The sequence below is a fragment of the Scylla paramamosain genome, chromosome 33 (assembly GCF_035594125.1).
Source record: "Scylla paramamosain isolate STU-SP2022 chromosome 33, ASM3559412v1, whole genome shotgun sequence".
In the NCBI taxonomy this organism is placed as follows: domain Eukaryota; kingdom Metazoa; phylum Arthropoda; class Malacostraca; order Decapoda; family Portunidae; genus Scylla; species Scylla paramamosain.
The window spans coordinates 17,860,886-17,879,867 of record NC_087183.1 but is presented as its reverse complement, the minus strand read 5'-3'; the positions used below and the strand labels follow the sequence as shown (position 1 = coordinate 17,879,867).

At 41.5% G+C, this 18,982-nt stretch overlaps 2 protein-coding genes across 4 annotated transcripts in view; one reads left to right on the top strand and one right to left on the bottom strand.

Annotated features, from left to right (window-relative positions):
- LOC135089869 (uncharacterized) overlaps positions 1 to 4,868 on the top strand; it is a 6,938-nt gene extending 2,070 nt beyond the window's left edge. Inside the window, exons 2-4 of the mRNA XM_063986031.1 lie at positions 2,194 to 2,268; positions 3,552 to 3,731; positions 4,342 to 4,868. Of these exons, the coding sequence (XP_063842101.1) occupies positions 2,194 to 2,268; positions 3,552 to 3,731; positions 4,342 to 4,422 (336 nt within the window). The 3' untranslated portion in view covers positions 4,423 to 4,868. The remainder of the gene's footprint in view (positions 1 to 2,193; positions 2,269 to 3,551; positions 3,732 to 4,341) is intronic.
- Positions 4,869 to 5,232: 364 nt separating this feature from the next.
- Positions 5,233 to 17,515, bottom strand: LOC135089867 (uncharacterized). Of its 3 annotated transcripts, none has more exons than XM_063986028.1 (18): positions 17,416 to 17,515; positions 15,930 to 16,470; positions 15,531 to 15,707; positions 14,906 to 15,065; positions 14,116 to 14,258; positions 13,792 to 13,924; positions 13,322 to 13,431; positions 12,832 to 13,092; positions 12,589 to 12,642; positions 12,283 to 12,429; positions 11,740 to 11,832; positions 11,314 to 11,478; positions 10,978 to 11,087; positions 9,726 to 9,982; positions 9,088 to 9,218; positions 8,417 to 8,569; positions 8,169 to 8,261; positions 5,233 to 7,599 (listed from the first exon to the last, which is right to left on the bottom strand). In XM_063986028.1, exons 2-18 carry the CDS (start codon positions 16,458 to 16,460, stop codon positions 7,564 to 7,566), a joined length of 2,754 nt encoding a protein of 917 aa, XP_063842098.1. In that variant the 5' UTR covers positions 16,461 to 16,470; positions 17,416 to 17,515; the 3' UTR covers positions 5,233 to 7,563. The 3 variants fall into 3 exon arrangements, with proteins under 3 accessions (XP_063842098.1, XP_063842097.1, XP_063842096.1); XM_063986027.1 differs by lacking the exon at positions 17,416 to 17,515 and adding an exon at positions 17,078 to 17,233; XM_063986026.1 differs by lacking the exon at positions 17,416 to 17,515 and adding an exon at positions 16,864 to 16,886.
- Between the last annotated feature and the right edge of the window lie 1,467 nt (positions 17,516 to 18,982).

Here is an 18,982-nt window from a genome sequence, read left to right as displayed (position 1 = left end):
CCCTTTATAGTCAACACGGACAGGTAAGATCATCAACCTTAATTTGCTGAGCCACATGGTGTGAATAAGTACGACAGGTGAAGGTAACGCAGGCGGGTCTTTGGCTCAGACCACCTTGACGCAATTGGGTGGGGGAGGGTTGTTGACTGACCCACATGTTGCTTATGGGGACACGTGCAAGGCTTTGTGTGTGCGTGCGTGTGTGAGAGAGAAAGAGAGGGAATGGAGGTATGGGTCCCTTTTTGTGGGCCGCACCTAACCTGACCTCCGTAGGTGGGGATGGGTGGTGCAGGTGAATGGACCAGACGGTGAAAGTGCTACACACACACACACACACACACACACACACACACACACACACACACACACACACACACACATATTTAGTTAATTATCGTAAAGGTCTCCAGGTTACTTCATTTCTCTTAAGCAAAGCACTCTAGTGTTTTGTTTTTCTTCCTTTTTTGTATCGTGTTTACCGCAACGTTCAGAGATTCGGCGCTCGAAGATATAACATGTTTAGCATATGGCAGCCAATGAAAGGGAAGGATTTGGGTATTTTTTCACCTCAATCCTGCGTGAGAGAAAAATACAAAAAGGAAGGTTCTACTATTCTAAACTATCAATACACTACTGATGTTATCCTAAGCTGCTACTACTACTACTACTACTAATAATAATAATAGCTAAACCTGTAACACTCTAGACTATTAATGCTACGCTGTTGATAATCTATTAAATTTACAAACTACTACCACTACATCAATAAACAATAACATCAACGACATCTAGACAACTGCGGGAAAAAAAAAATCTTGCACAACCCCATTCACCGCCGGCAGAGTTACGCTCATACAGAGGAAGGAGAGGAGGACTGGAAGAGAATGTTACGCCAGTCAACCTGCGAGCGAGAAAGGGCCGCGGGTTGACCTCCTTCACTACCTCCTTCACTGGAATCCCTCAAACCCTCCCCCCCTCATCTTGCGTCACCCCCAAACACCAGGAAAACATTATGAGACGATCTTTTCCATATTTTCCTTGATTAACATTTCCATTTTTTTTAATATCAGGAAAGCATTACGAGATTTGATTTTCCCTTATTTTCTTTGATTCATATCCCCACTTCTATCACCAGGGAAACATTACGAGACGATTTTCCTCTGTTTTCCTTGATTCGTATCCGCCATTTCAAACATTACTAGGAAAACATTACGAGACTTGATTCAATTTCCCTATTTGTCTTGATTCATATTCAAGCATTTTTCTTGATTGTATTCCCCATTTCTTGGTTTACATTTTCCATTTGCCTCCATGTTAGATCAAACATTACATTTCCATATATCATTCTCGCTCTGCTAGTAAAGAAAATCCTCGTTCATAATTGCTCCCGTTGAATCGTCCACAATACTTAAAATTAATCATACAGTATCCATAATGATGTATAAAGTAATCATTTTGAAAGGTAAGATAATTATAAAGAGTCTTAGAGTCTTATCAAGATGTGGCCGGGGTTAGGTTAGGTTAGGTTAGGCTAGACTAGGTTAGATTTTGGTTTATAAGATTTGTATAGATCATGGTGGAATACAATAAGTAGGGTTAAGATACGGGAGGAATGCAATTATGGTTGATATGAGAGACCATAATCTGGAGGTCAACTTACAATGGGTCAAGGTTAATTCAAGCTCGTCTTAAGTAACAGGATAAAATATGCTAAGCAGATATTAAATATGCGATTATGCTTAATTACAAAGCCCATACCTCCTTAATAATTACAGAATGTCTTGATCTTTGGACACAATATTCAGAAACGCTTTGCTCTCTCACTATTACTATTTTCAAAGGCCACAGAGATGATCAGCCACCCACGTTCTGAAGAGAGCTGCTGCTGTTTATAATGTAGAAATGTTGTCAATCTGTCACTATAATATATATATATATATATATATATATATATATATATATATATATATATATATATATATATATATATATATATATATATATATATATATATATATATATATATATATACATAACACCCTTAAAAACCTAACACTTGTGACTCTACTTTCTAAAACAGTCTTTGGAAAATAGTGGGGGTGCGACGCAAAAGCGTTGCAAAATATGGTTAACAGAGTTATCAAGAATTTCACACACCAAAACTGTGACTAACCTCTTTCTCTCGTCCTTCAGGTTGTCATTCTCCTGGCGGTGGTGGCGGCGGCGACGGCGGCCAAACTAGGCAGGCTGGAGGAAGAGATCATTGAGGTACGGAACTGGAAGGGAAGAGTGCGTGTGTGAGTGTGACAGCAGAGATCCTATAGAGGTCACGGAAGATTTCCTGGGCAACAGTTATTCTCAGCTTCAATGTGTGTGTGAGCGTGACATTACCTTTAAGAATTTTAGATCATGAAGAGTGCTAGGTCAGTAGGTCTGTCTGAGTGTGTCTCTGTCTCACGTCTGTGCAGTCACGTTTGCTTCTCCAACCTTGGCTTTGAGATTGACATGACCACAATATTCACCTTCATTCTTCACCCGCTAAACCACATACTAATCTAATTACGTCTTCTGAAACATGACATCAACGCTCCACCTACCCATTCCCGCCACTTTCATCCCCAAGACTAGTTCTGCTAAACCACATTCTAGTTTTATGTCTTTCGAAGCAAGGCATCAACTAAGCTTTTCTTCATTCCCGTCACTTCAGTTCACCAAGCCTATTACTACAGCTTCGTGACCAAAAAAGTTTCCTTATTTACATGCTAGACCACAGAAGCAACCTTCCTTCCCCAAACCTTTCTCCCTCCGTCCTTCTCAACCTCTCCAAGCCACAAAATCCGCCACAATGCGTCTGCTCAACCACAAAACTAATGCTAAGTCTTTTCAAACACAGCACTACACCAAACATCTCTTCTTTCCGACAGCTGTCTGGCCTAATACTCCTTCAGAGGCGCGAAGTTTTCACAATATCATCACTCTCCATCTGCTCGACCACAAGAACAATCTCTCCCGCAGCGCTCCCTAACTGTACTCTTCCCCCTTCCCTTCGCATTTTCCCCGTCTTCAGCCTCCCTCTGAGTCTTACATTCTGTTTCAAGACGCGGGATGACAGCAAAATTATCCTCAGCTCCATTTGTTCGACCACAAACGTTTTACAAGTAAACTAAGTTTTCTCGCCTTCACCGTCTCTCCCTCTCTGTCTCTAGCTCTTAAGTCTTACATCTACCATTTGAAGATTCGAGATGACTATAAAATATTCCTTAATTCTCAAGCTATTCAACTAGAGGCGTTATGTAACAATACATCTTCCCTTCCCTGCCACTCTCCCCCATCTTCACTCCACTAAATCTCACAATTTCGACTTTAAGATAAGACTTGACCACAAAAGGCCTCTTAAATGCACATCACCCCTCCCTAACATCCCGTAACTAATTTCCTTCATTCCCCATCTCTCTCTGCAGTTCCCAAAAATAAGAGATGACGTCAGAATGCTCTACCATCCTTCTTTAACATCCCGTAACTAATATCCCTCGTCCCCCGCCTCTCTCCAGCCCCCCAAGCCCTACAACTTCGGTTTCGAGGTGCGAGATGACGAGACCACAAACTACCAGAACCGCGCTGAGGTCTCTGACGATGAGGGACGCGTCAAGGGCTCTTACAGCTACGTGTTGCCCGATGGCTTCGTCTACACTGTCACCTACGAGGATAAGAAGGACGGAGAGGGACTCAAGGTACGTGGGTAGTGAGACTTACCAGGAAACGCTTTGCTCTCACGACTATTGTCAAAGGCCACAGAGATGATGGACCGCTTTCTCAAGAGTGCTTCTACTGTTATTAATGTAAAAATATTGTTAATTTGGCACAAGAACCATAACAATACCCTTAAAAATCCGTATAACTTTAACTATAGCGCCTTTTCAAAGTAGTGGAGATGCGGCACAGAAGTTTTTTTTTTTTTTTTTCAGAATATAGTCTACACGTTTAAACCTTCTACTGTGATTATCTTATTTTATTTATTTTTATGCAAGATAAATACTGGCCAAAGGCAACAAAAAAATTATATACAATAAAGTCTAACTGAACTGCTACTCCCTAAAGAAGAAGGGCCAAATTGATTATTCAAAGTTGGAGAAGTGTCTTGAGACCTTCCTCTTGAAAGAATCCAAGTCACTGGAAGAGGGAAATATAGAAGCATGCAGGGACTTCCAGAGTTTATCAATGAAAGGGATGAAAGATTGTGAATGCTGTTTAGCTCTTGCATTAGGGAGGTGAACAGTGATGACGACATATTAGTAACAGTGATAATGATGATGGTCTTATCTCTTCCCCCTCTACCCCCAGGCTGTGGTGAGGAAGGAACCCTCTGGCATCCAAGTCATCATCCCAGAGCCTAAGCTAAGAAAGCCTGTCACATTAGTGTAGGCTCACCCTACCTAGGCCCACCTGTACGGGAGCCTAGTGTAGCCTAGTCTAGCTTAGTGCAGAATGTAGAATGTGTATGGTTCTCTCCTCTCTCTCTCTCTCTCTCTCTCTCACACACACACACAAACACACACGCATAGTCAATTTCTTATTTAACTTATAATCTAGATACAATACAATAAAGAAAATTAGTGCAGGCTTCAAAAAATAATGTATATGAAAATAAATAAATATGCATTATACGGTCTTAAATTATTAGTATTCTCTCTCTCTCTCTCTCTCTCTCTCTCTCTCTCTCTTTCATGAGGAGCTATACATTGTTAGTTAATGACTGTTATGCATTTCCACAATGTTCAACCCTTTACTATAGAACTACTATTACCACTGATACCTGTTTGTGTTACTTGAACTTTTGTAAAACTCTAAGATTAAATAGTATGTTTTGAGTCTCCTTATCATTTCCTGCAAATATGAAAGAGCTATATTTCATGGTGACAAATTATTCTCATATAAAACCTAGAATGGTATATCTCTTCACTACCAATTCAGTGCATCCACACACACTTATACCCTACAAACATATAAAAACATTAGAATATAAGGGAAGCTGCAAAAAGCCATCAGGCCTCCATGTTGCAGTCCCTACACGTCAGGTAACAGAGGCAGGGGTGTGGGGAACCCACCTACACCTCGCCCTGCTGAATCACTGGAGCTGGGTTATGGGGTGAGCAGCAACCATCACAGTTCAGGATCAACAGACACTGGTACCTCCATATCTCGGCTGTCAAGGCTGGGAATTAAAGCTTCTACTCTAGTTTGATATTTATTAGAAATGAAAACCAGTCATACTGAATATTACATGATTAATATAAAAACAGGAAGTCTTAAAGCTGGACTGCATTCATCATTTAAGCTTCTTTATGCATTGCATCAATTACAAAAGTAAATTAAGTCAGTCAAGTGAAGAATAATGCAACACTTGCACTTTTAAACATAAGGAATAAATTAAGTTTCTGGCTTCTGAGGCACAGCCTATAGGCATCCATTGCTGCCCCTAACAAGATGCTAAGGAGCCCTGCCCTGCCCTGCTGTGCCCTGCCCACCATGGCCTGCAGGGCTTGAGCAACACTAACAACTATGGATCAGGTACATGAGGTCATGACAGTCTGTGCTGCTGTGTGTTGCCAGGACTGTGAGTCAACAACACTGGCTCACACCCTTCAACACACACACACACACACACACACACACACACACACACACACACACACACACACACACACACACACATGAGCATACACAAGAAGTGGCACAATCAACCTGACTCTACATATCACAAGCATTATTTGCTAAACAAAATAGCATCTTCATATATTGTATAACTCTATACAACAACAAAAGGGGCCAAGTCTTTGAGGCGTCTCTCGTCCTAATCATACAAAGCCTGCACACCACACACCTCACACTGCACACTACACTCCTTCACTCTTGATTCATTTAACCTTCCACTGTCCACAAAAGCTGACTTAATGATAAACTTGATACTGCAAAATGAGGCAGAAAGATCAGTTTTCCTCTGTAATACTTTTCACACTTCTATGCTCTCACAATTTCAGTAAGATGAACTGCACAATGGTTTTGAAAGACTAAAATATAGACTAGGACCAGGAACATACCTCCTAATAATAACATTTGGTTCAAAGCAAAACAAATACTATTTTCAGTATACACTTGCAAGTCCAACTGTTGGACCATAAACCAAGGCAAGGCAAGGACTGAATGTGAGAAAAGGCAACCTGGAGACTCATCTGTAAAGGCCAATATTATGAAGGACTAAGAGGCAATAGGGAGACACAGACAGGAAAATTAGCAATCAGTCTGAAGAAACAGTATCCAATGTGTTCCTTTCCTGGACCCACATTCACTAAACACATCCAAACACAAGTACACACCACAACTCCTCACACCATTCATATCAACACATTTCCTTAAAAAAATGAAGATGAACACAGCTGAGAAAATGAAGACACAGGTAAGTTGAGACACTGAGGAAATGATATATCAGTATTCCAGCCTGGCTGCACAGTTAGGGCTGGAAACAAACATCATCTCTCCCTCTCACACAACACAAGAGGTTCACATGTCCAGCCTTTAGGTCAGGAATCACAGCCTCTGTCATTGTGCCACTCAGCCCGAAGAGAACCAGGCTTGAGATGCAACAAGAAGGAACACGGGACTCGTGACACTGAGAGGCAGAGAGCAGTGCCACCACCAGCAGACATTGAAAGAATTGTTGCTACAGGGTGAAGAAGAGGAGTAATGAGGCAACTTTTGACAAGACTAAGAGAAACACATACATGATGTGGATACAATAGACCTTATAAGTAACCAGTAGTGAGTAAAAGCTTCCTCTGTAGTATTTAGCTTTCTTTTTTCTCAATAAGCTGATTTTGATGTTATTGTCAACAACCCTGTGAAGATTATTTACACTACAACTATACATAAAGAAACATAATACATGACTTTCCTAATTTAACATGCACTTTTCTTGTATAAGAGTGTGTGTTTGCAATGCTAATTAACAAGGCACTGAAATAATTCACATGATTCATCCCATACCTGCACATTGGGAAATATAATGAAGAGGTGAGACAGTTGAACTTAATGAAGGGTAGGAGGGCATGTTTTACTTTAACCATGACAAATATTGCCAAGCTTGCTATCATAGTGCTGTGCTACGTGTCTCTATTGTCCTGAGAGAGCAACGGCAACAACTCTGCACAACACAAGTCTTGGTCAAAGTCTGAAATGTTGGAAGGCACTTGGGTATTGTTGGTGATCCACCACTTCACACGACGTGATTCTAGACGCAGCATCACTGTCATTATGTACAACCAACAGTGAAATAGAAAATGTACACATTAAGAGTGATGCACTCTCGTGTTTTGGATCAACTCCTCTGTGGATCAGTCACAAATGAGCAAGGAATTCTACGTACCAAAACAACACAAATTTTTACAAAAAAAATTGATGCTTACATAACTTGCAACTCACTTAACCTTATCTAAGATATCGATAAATTGACGAGAATATACAGCTTCTTCAGCTTGGCAGCTCAGGGGAGAGATCCTGAAAGCTCCTTTAGTTGGTGTCCTCAGCATCAGCACCCTGTATGCCCTGGTGGGGAAGGAAGAAACTCAGTCATCTATCCTATAAGGATGGACTTGCCACCCACACCCTTCATGCAGACAACACAGAAGCAAAACACAGAAACCCAAGACTGAAGCACCATCAACACAATACTCATCATATCCTCAGTCCTTCTCAAATACACTGTGTATGATTGTGCAACAATCATACCAGCTTTCCACACACACACACACACACACTCTAGTCAGTGATGGTCACATGACTGGTGCATGGAAGTGGTAGAGTCCCAAATTAGTCCTATCTGAGCCTCTCCATTAATCACTATCATGCACAACCACATCTTTCCAGACCTCCCTTTAACATATAGCACTCATAGCTCTTCACAAATACTCTTCCTTGCTTCTCAGATATCCCTCTTATATCTAGCAGTGCAGACACTGCACCATCTCATTCGTGGCCTTCCCCTTAGCCTTACACATCTCACATCAGGGATCAGTTTGTATATCAAGATGACACCATACCAGCCTCACATCTCTCAACAATGTCAAGGCAATACCATACCAGCCTCACATCTCTCAGCAGACTCCCTGCCTTACCTCCGGCACCTCATGGACGACCAGATTCACAGAGGACGGGTCGACGCTCTCGTTCACCACACCTTCCATGTCTCCATCTATCACCATGTGCACCTGTAAACCAGATACAGTCAAGTGCACAGTTACAGTAGCACTAACAATGAGACCAAACAAATGAGCAATGATAACATTATACACACAAAAACTGGTGACATTAACTTACAAGAACAAAAATTAAGGCCATGCACAAAAACTATGTAATTTCCTACCTGCTGATCCACCACCATGGCGTTCCCATCAGCGTTAATAATGATCTGCTGGTTGCCGGTGTCAATGTGGTATCCGGCACTCTGCAGGGCATCCATGAAGGCAGAAATGTTGGCATGCTCCATACTGACAGCCTGGGTGCTCTCCTCCACCACCTACAAGGCAAGGAGTGAAAAATTAAGGCTGTGCTCATGGTAGGTCATGGGCAGGTAGAGCCACCCACCCCACACCCTTGGAATATCAAGTAGGGTGGCCAGTCCCTTTCTCCACAACCTGGAGCTTTCCCAGTCATTGCTAGCTGCCACTCATTTAAGACTGGGTGGACCTAGGAGCAGGCAGTCACCAGAGAAAGTCCTGACAGTAAACCAGGACTAAAACCTTGAGACTTCCTGTATATAAGTCAGGAGCACTAATGCCTGAAGCACCTAGATACTAAGAAAAACAAGGGTAACATTTCAACACACACACACATAGTACACTGAAGGACTAAGCAAGAATAAAGAAAGTGGCAATAAAGCTTCTTGAATGTCTTCTTCCACTGCCTACAGGACAAGAATAGCAGGGAATACCAGGGTAATATTTTAAAACACAGATATAATGAAAGAACAAGCAGGAATAAAACAACCAGCAATTAAGGCATTCCCTCAGGTGAAGAGGTTGGGCTGCACATTACCTTGATCTGCTCTATGTGGCCGTGCTGGTTGATGACATGTGTGGCCTGGGTGTGGTTGGCCGGCACAACCTCATACTCCCGGAGGTTCACTTGCCGCAGGTACTGAATGCCGTCCATGCCACTTATGCCATCTGGGGACATCAAACACGTTAGCATCTTGAGCAACCAAATTGATTATGTACACATATGAGAAATAACATGACGCCTCTTTTTCTCAAATGCTTGAATGAAAAGAAAAGGTTCATCTGGAAACTTATATCTGCAAAAAAAAAAAAAAAAAAAAAAAAAATTCAAAAGGAAACACCGAAGAGTAGATAAGAATGTGCTGTACTCAAGTTTTTCACACACACATCAATAAATTAGTAATACCAGAGGAAACGGTATGCGCATGCAAACAGAGAACATAGATTCATAGAAAACAAGGCCATTTGATAAAGAAAACATAATAATTTGGTACACAGAGAAAATAATAATTTGGCATAAAAAAACAATAATTTGGTATATGAAACATGATAATTCAGCATAGAAAATATGATCATTTGGTATAAGAAGATGGAATATTAAAAGCAAAACTGAATCCTGTGAAAATACAAATGCTGGACACACACACACACACACACACACTCATTCATACACACCTTTATTCATTTGAGCCTGAGACACAAGATTCACAGCTGTGGCTAAGAGATCCACTGAGCTGATTTCCTCTCCAGTCTCCTCGGCACTGCCTGTGGCTATGGCTGCCTCCTGGCCCAGTGAGTACTCCATGGGATCCCCTCCAGCCATGGCACTGATAATGATGCCATCCTCAGTGGGTGCCATGGGGGTGTCCAGTGAATGTTCGCCAGCTTCCTCACCCTCCTCCTCACCTTCCATGACAGGCTCAGTAATGGACCTAAAGGATAAAAACAAAAAAATGGCTAAGATAATGCTTGCTACCCTCCTTATCTTCTTCTTCTATGACTAGCTCAGTGATGGAGCTAATGATAAGAAAGCAAGGTTGTCTTACTGGGTTCCTCAGATGACTTTCCTTAACGTTCCATGAGATACAGAAAAAAAAGGAATGTTTTTCTTTTCATCCTCTTATCATGCTTCCCTAGTGTTTCAGTTTACTGTGGGAGAAGTACTATCTTCTAACACACCAGAAGGAAAGATGGCAGAGGTTTAAAAGAATGATGATAACAGTGCTTACATACATACATAATGAAAAGAAAAAAATCATAGCATAAAAACTCATATGACCACACAAGGCAGATCCTAAAACTAAAATAAAACAGCTCATGAGTAAATCTATGTATAAAGCAGGCCAGTAATCTCACAGAGTGGCCCAGACAAAGCACCACACATATGCCAAGTCTGTTCTCCAACTAGCCAAAAACTCGTTCATTAAAAAAGTGTCAAAACCTTTCAAGATCTAACTCTCCTCGTGACTTCTGGCATCTAGCCAAAAATATCTCCAATAACTTTGCTTCTTCTTCCTCCTGCAGCCTCGCTGCACAAGACTTTCTTCTTTCTCTCACCCCTATTCTGTCCACCTCTCTAACACAAGAGTTAACCAGTACTCTCAATCATTCATCCCTTTCTCTGGTAAACTTTGGAACTCCCTGCCTGCTTCTGTATTTCCACCTTCCTATGACTTGAATTCCTTAAAGAGGGAGGTTTCAAGACACTTATTCATCAATTTTTGACCAATGCTTTGACCCTTTTATGGGACTGGCATTTCAGTGGGATTTTTTTTTTACTGGATTTTTGTTGCCCTTTGCAAGTGTCTTTCCTACATTAAAAAAAATAAATAAAAAAAATGCACACACATCATTCACATTTTTAGCCCCATTGGCCCCTGAATAAATAGCACAGGTACCAAAGACCACATGGAACATCAATACTCACGTCTGGACCACTGCTGGGTTGATGATGAGTCTCTGGTTGACTTCCACATCATTGCTGACTGAAGAGATGATGGATGGGGTCGCATCTGCTTTCGTCTTACTCCCATGATCCTGTAGAGCAAAGACAAGATATTCATGGCTTTGAAGGAGTTTTCAGAGGGCAAATTACTGTGAAAAAATCTGATATTGATGCTACTGGTGCCAGATTTATGGGATTGAGTCTGCCTTGGTCTTACTGCCATGAAACTGTACAGCAAAGATGAGATATTCATAGTATCAATGCTACTAGTGTTAGAATCATTCAGCTTTGATATGACTATACAACCTTCCATCTTACCTGCTCAATGCTCAAATTGTTGTCCCCATCAGAAGCACCATAGTTGTCCTCCTCCTCTTCCTCGTCCTCTTCCTCCTCCTCCTCTTCATCACCTGGTGCCTCGATGTCCATGTGCACTTGCCCGTTCTCGTCCACTCGTTGCAGCACCGTCGCCACCACTGGGACCTGCAGCACCACACTGGCTTAACCTTTACAATAGGGTTCCTATGCAAGCCTAGGAAGGTGGTGCACTCTGATCTACTATCTATCAATTGTCATAATTTTTAATAAGACTGTCAGTGTTTCAGAGGGCTTAAGAATGAAGGCACCACCACTGACCTATGGAATCTTAATCTTTATAGTAATAGGGTTTATAAATTAAAATCAGTCTTAAAGGGGAACCACTAAGAAGTCAACACAGTGGAATAGAAGAGATGTTCTCCTCACCTTGATCTGCACTGCCTTGGCTCCACTCTGTTGACTAGACACCGTGAACTTGCTGGCACTCCTCAGCTCACTGGCTGTGGCAGGAACCAACATCTGGGAACATATTGTTACACACACATTAGCCATAATTCAACAAATCTATTCTTTCATAATACATATATACCTTCTGAAATCTAAACAGATAGATCATTACCCTAAACTCTTCTTTCATAATAACTGGCAAATAACATCTGAATTTAAAATATATCATTATATTAACACCTAATAGACAACAAATGATACTTTTATGAAATGTAACATACATAATACAGACGTACCATGAAGGAGTACCACACATAAAAGTCACATAAAGTCATTTCCCAACATAAAAATACACTCAACACCAAAATGAAGAAACAAATCAACCCAGTTCATCTACATCAATACAGTGAACCAGAAATCATATGAAGTAATTTCCTAACATAAAAATACACTAGAGAACCAAATATAAACAATATAAATCCAGATTATTTACAGACACATTGAGTCACGAGTCTTCCTTACATGTTTACTTCCGAGGGCAAACTGCACCTTGACCAGGACCGGCACTCCCTTGGTGGGCTTGAGGAGGGCGAAGGGCGTCCTGCCGGCAGCCAGCGCTTGGTGCATCGCCTTGGTGTCAATTGGCTCTATCAGGATGCCACTCTTCACCTGCAAGGTTCAAGTAATATAAGTACAATGAACAACAGAGGCAAAGAAGGACCAGGAAGAAGTGATTTAATGAAAGAAGGAGGAAAGAACACTAAATAATTAAATGATGTACAGAAATTAAACACTGAAGAAAGATTCCGAAAAATTAATGGGACTTACGCTTGATTTTGGCTTCACTTTGCGCTGTCTTGCCATTGTGTCGTTTACCCCAATCTGTCAACAGCAGAAGAGAAAAAGTGTTCATATTGTTGCTGCAAGTTAGATTGTACAATATGAAGAAGAGGACAAGCAAAACCTGATGATAAAAGACAAGGAGATGTAGACAATGGACACACACAAACTAAACACACACACACAAGCAAGAGACACACATGCACAAACACCAACATAACAAACACGCACCTCCTGGAATGTCTTGTCACCATTGGGCAGTTGGATGATGCGAACATTTCCAATCTTGCGTTTGCGAAGGATGGCACTGTTGTTCCCTAAGACTCGAGCGCTACCACCTGACATGGACCGAGACCCATGCAGGTTCCTCACTCCATGCTTGTACTCTTCATGCTGCCGCAGCTGTGCCCTCCGGGAGAAGGCCAGGTCACAGTAATTACACTTGTACTTGTCAGAAACATATTGGTAGTCCAGGATCCCATCAGCGTGTGCCTGTGAGGGAAGAGATGCACGGTAACATACAAGATCATAGGAACAAGGCATATTACTAGTACAGTTGATGACTTAATATGTTTTGTGTTATCTTGATGGATCAGTGAGATGTGCCTGATGTAGTAATGTCAACAGATAGATACAGATAGATATCTTATTGACCACACCAAGAAATAACATACATTATAAATTATGGTCCATCAAAAAATCCACACCCCTGTTCCCTCACCTTTGCCTTGTGACACTGCAGGTTTGATGACTGGTTGAACCCTCGCCCACATATGTGACACTTGTACGGACGCTCATTGGTGTGGGTAAACAGGTGGTTTTTTAGATTACCTGAAAGAATGACGATATTATTACAAAATTCAATATTTTCTCTAACAAACTCCTATCATCCTCTCCTAAGAATATCAAACAGCTAGGTAGATCATTTAAGACACAAACAAAATGACACAGATCACTATCATGTCTTTATTGTAAAATACTAAATGTTCCCAGTGGACAAGAGCTTCAGACAACTGTGACAAAATTAGCATGGAGGACACACAAACATACACACATGCACAGTAACACACACCACTGCCACCTCTCAACTATACAATGCTAAATGTTCCCATCAGACAAAAGCTTCAGATAACAGAGACAACTTCGCAAAGAAAGCTGTACTCTGGTGTACCTTCCCTTGGCAAGACTCACCCTTCTGGTGGAATGCCTTGCCACAGATGTGACACTGGTGCTGCTTCTCCTCCGTGTGAGTCTTCTTGTGGGAGATGAGTGTTGACACTCGGCTGAAGGTCTTCTGGCACAGGTCACACACATATGGTCTTGACTGTAAAGTAAAAAAAATTAATAAAATGAAACCTAAATAATACTCTCTCTCTCTCTCTCTCGCTCTCGGATGCTACAAGTCTGTCTCTGATTCTCCCCACAAAGACAAGCTGTGTGTCTGAATGTTCCTTTCTTCCCCACCCAGGCAAGTATGTGTGTCTCTGCTTCTCCCCAGCAAGAGTGTGTGTTCACCTCAGAGTGTGTGGCCTTGTGCTGGGACAAAGTGGACATCTGGCGGAAGGCTTTGCCACACTGGTTACACCTGAAGTTCCTCTCGTCAGTGTGTGTGGGCAGGTGGCGCATCAAGGTGTACTGGTGCATGAACTCCTTCCCACCTGCACAAGTACCAAATATTGTCATTAAATATGGAAGTTATTGGAGTTATATACATGTTAATGCCTTCTTCATAGTCACTCATAATACTACTCACAAATCTAATCTTTGATGGTAATAAGACTTGTAATCTTTCCTTTCCCACCTACAAAAGTACAGAATATCATCATAAATACAGAAGTTATTGGAGTTATATACATGTTTATTCCTTCTTCATAGTCACTCATCATACCACACAAATCTCAGATGTTAAATAGACATCATCTTTTCACATCACCTCCCCAGCCACAATATATATAAAATTCGCCCTTCACTCAACAGCCATAAAAAAATATAAAATGTCTGTCAGTATCTGCAATCTACAATATGGACAGTTATTAAAAAACACTAAAAGCATGAATATCGAAACTTATAAAGATACCAGACAAAATATCTCCAAGTACATTCACTCCATTATCCAAACGAGCAATAGGTTTCAATATATTCTTTTCTAAATTTTTCCTGCCAATCCACAACAGATCCTTAAGCTTTTTTTATATTCCAATGCACTTTCTTGTTATTCCCTCAACAACCCACAACAAACTCAGGTCTTATTAAATCCCTGTAACTTTCTTCACCACAACTCCAACAAACACTGGCCACAACTCACAGATGCCACACTCCCAGATCTTGATGGTCTTGCCGTCTCGCTTCATGTACTTCACAAAGTGCAGTCTGCTCCTTGGGTCATCACGGTCCACCTTGGCGTATCGGTTTGTCCTCTCGCTGCTTATCAAGTCGCTCACTGCCTTCTCTGAGTCTGCTACCATCTGGAGGGAGGTTGAAGGCAAAATGTATACTCAAATGCCCAGTTATACCATAGAATTACAATATATTACTTTTCCTTCAATGTTAATGACTGCATCACTTTCCTCATTTCATTTTTCACACTTCTAGCTTCCCTCTGCCTAAGCAATCATAACATTAATGTTGCATTCTATAGTTCTTCTTATCACAAAACTATCACTTCAGTTAATTTCTTTTGATATATAATAACTGCATCATATTTCAACATCCTTTCATTACTACCATTAAGCTTCCCTGCTACAAATGTAATCTATTACTGCTGCTCACTCATTTCTCTCACCCAACAACCAACATATTCAGATTATCAACTCTCCTAGAACCACTTCAATGACAACTACAGTACTACATCCATTACAACTACCACTACTACCAATACTACTACAACTACTGCTATGTCACACTCCCACAGCACCCAGGTGTCCTCTCACCCTGAATGGAATCTGTGTGCTGTTCTTCTGCCGCGGCGCTGAGGCATTGACACGGATCTGGATGAAGGAGGAGGTCTCATCTTCCTCCTCCACATCAACTGGCTCCTTCTTTATCCTCTGCAGCAATGAATCCTGTCCCTCTTCTTCCTCACCTCCCTCCTGAGCCCCATCCATCACCTGAGGCACCAAGGCAATCATTAGTTGGTTTTCTCTATTATTTGTAATGTATTCTTTATTTCCTATGGTATTTCCTGCTTCCCTGACCAGAACTGCAGAAACATGTATAGTTGCATCATAACTTATACAATGGAAGAAACACATAGAAATACATGAATAAGTGATGAAATAATGCTCTATATAGTTTTAATACATCCCAAACATCCACTTTCTCTACCTTACCTCTGAGACATGAGTGCGAAGTGAGTGGGAGCCATCCAGGAGACTTCCATCCACTGCTATCATGTCCCCATCTGCTGACACGACGTGTGCCTTTCCACCCTCCGATATCCCCTGCCCGCTGGAGTGAATGATGCTCCCCACTCCATCGCTGTTCATTATGATGTGACCCGAGCCAGCAGCTATTATGTCACTGCCCGAGTCACTAAAGATATTATGTTCAGTACTGATGAGCTGCCCAGTGTCGGATGCCATCATGTGCCCAGACTCACTGGTGAAGATCTGTGTGCCATCAGTGGTGGCGATGATCTGGGTGGTGGCATGTGTGTCGTCTGTGCCGTTAGCAATGATGTGGCCCCCCTCAATGATCCTTGCCATCCCATCTGTGTCCATTGTGTCCCCGGCGTCCTCACTCTTCTCAGCTGTGTCGCTGTCAGCCACTCCCTTCACAACGATGTGGCCGGCAGCTGATGTGGAGTCGTCGGCCTCCACAGTGATGATTGGCATGCTGTCTACCACTGAGAAACGCTCCATTTTTGCAAACCTGAAGAAATGACACAGTGTTAGGCAAGTTGATAATAATGTAAAAGTTAGGTTAGTATCCTTAATGGAGTGTCCAAAGGGTGGGGATGTCAAAGGTCCCTGGTTAGGTTAGGATAGGTTAACTAAGATTAGGTTCTGTTAGTGTCCTTAAGGGAGGGATCCAGTTAGATTAGCTTAGGTAAAGTTAGAGTAAAAATTTCCGTTGTCAAAAATATGGCGTCTCATTCTTTGACAATTTAATGAATGTCCAAATGTGGCCTAATTTAGCTTCCCCCACCCTAAAACCCTGCATTCAGGCCCTGCGAATTATACGCAGAGGATGCTGTTATCGCATATTTATAGATAACCTGCATATAGGAAGCACAAAACACGAAGATGAGGGAAGGTGCATTACAGTAACATCCGTGGCAACATCAGAAGAGGTAACTACAAAATTTATCTTGATCCACCACTATAAATTATAGGTAAAGGATGTTGTTTATTGCATATTTAGCGATTAATTTCATACAGGAGGCCCAATACATGAAGAAGAAGGAAGGTGCACCACAGTAACACCCAAGGCAACACAGGACGGTCGTAACTTTTCCTCTCCTCCTCCCAAACATTACCTCCGCCATTTTAGAGAACACCAGAGATAACATTCTTTCTAGGCAGAGTGTGCAGTGTGTACCACGCCACCAGGACCACGCTATCCTGCCCTAACCGATCCTGTCACACTCAGCTGCAAAATGACAACAAATCCCGACCCCAAATAATAAAAGAGAATCGATTCTTTGACCTTCATTTGTTCACGGCAGGAAACACAAGACTATCGCCCTATCTCCCTCCCTCCCCCACCATTTTTGCCCCGCTGTGACTCCTCCAGGGAATATTTAACGCTCATGGTGCCACGCAGGAGGGCAGCAAGGAACTCTGAGCAGTGCCATGAGGGGGGAATGAGGCTTACTTGTGTGGCAGCTGTGGCGGGGCTTGGCGTTGCGGCGGCCATGGAAAAAGGGCGCGCACCTCGTCATCCCTTTAGCCTCAGCCCGCCACTTTTGAAATTTTGACCCCCACCCCCCACCAAGAAGTAAAATGTCTTTTATCTTTATTCGTGTATTGTAAGTTGTGGTAGGATGTTGAATTATATTGTGAGTTTCTATTCTATTTTTTTTTTTATTACTGTATTATTCTTTCGTTTTTCTTAACTACCTAAGTAACTACGAGTAAATAACTAAATAATCAAGTATGTAAATAACTAAGCAACTAACTAATTAATTAGTAACTAATTAACTAACTGACAAAGTAAGTAACTAACCACAGCTAGCTACCTACCTACCTAGTAAAACAAACAAACAAACAATGACGGAAAGAAAGAACTAAATAAATAGATAAATGGCGAGTGAAGTTCTTTGCACCAACCAATAAAATAAATACATAAATATGAGCAATAATGGCAAATAAAGTACTTTTCGCACTGACTAACATGGTGAACTCTTACATAATCTTCGCATTCCCGTTTATCACATCGCCTGGAATATCAAATGAAGGGTCAGGGCGTGGCTGGCTGGCTGGGTGGGGTGTCAAGTCAAGGTTTTGGGAGACAAGAGTGGTGCTACGACACTGCCACACCTCCCTACCTATAATTGTCCTCTGCTCTATAATTCACTTAACTTAGAAGAGAGAGAAAAAAAGAAACACAATCTCATATTTGCTACTATCTTTCATTTCTCACACGTTTCCTCTTATCTGTACACACACTTGTTTTCTCTTCACCCTATTTTTACTTTACAATAATTGAGAGAGAGAAAGTCATACAGGTTTAGGAGGAGTGGAAGAAATGGGCTTAGTAAAGGATGGGTGGAAGAAAGGGTTTTGGAAATGGGTTTTGGAAGGGAAGAAACGGGCTTAAAAAAGGAAGGGTGGAGGAAGCGGGCTTAGAGAGAGAGAACAGACAGAAAGTGAGGGAAGAGGATAAGAATAAAATGAAATTGAAGGAATAAAGTTTAAACATACATAAACTAAGCCAAATGACGACTAAAATTAATAGATAAGCAAAAACGACATAAGTAACATAAAATAATAATGAAATAACTGATTACAAACTAAAACCCTGTGGAAATAAACCGATAAACACACCCAGTGATAAACAGAAAAAAAAAAACACTAAAACACATAATCAAAAAGCACAACCCACAGAAATTACACAATAAAGAAGAAAAATCCACCGCCAGATTGAAATAAAGCATCAATATTTAATACTAGGGAACGCCCTGAGAGACTGTGGCTTACTCCCTTCTATCTGTGGTCTGCTGTTCGAATGTATATAATTAGACACCACCAGGTATATGTCTGAGCACCACGGAGGAGCCGGACTTGTTATCTGCTGGAGAGAGGCTATTAGGGAGAAGGTTGTGGGGTCAGGAGCTCAGGAGTAGAAGCGAGGGCAAGTTAGAGGTGTATAGGATTAAAAGTTGGCATCAAGAGAGGATAGGAATAGAAATGACGGCAGCTATAAGAGGTCAGAGGGAATA

Excerpts from the sequence above, each read along its gene's own strand:
- LOC135089867 (XM_063986026.1), bottom strand. The coding sequence starts at position 16,883 with ATGTTGCCACGGATGTTACT. Across the intron at positions 15,708-15,929 it reads TTCGCACTCATGTCTCAGAG|GTGATGGATGGGGCTCAGGA; the intron begins GTAAGGTAGAGA and ends TTGGTGCCTCAG. Across the intron at positions 12,430-12,588 it reads AAGTGAAGCCAAAATCAAGC|GTGAAGAGTGGCATCCTGAT; the intron begins GTAAGTCCCATT and ends TGAACCTTGCAG.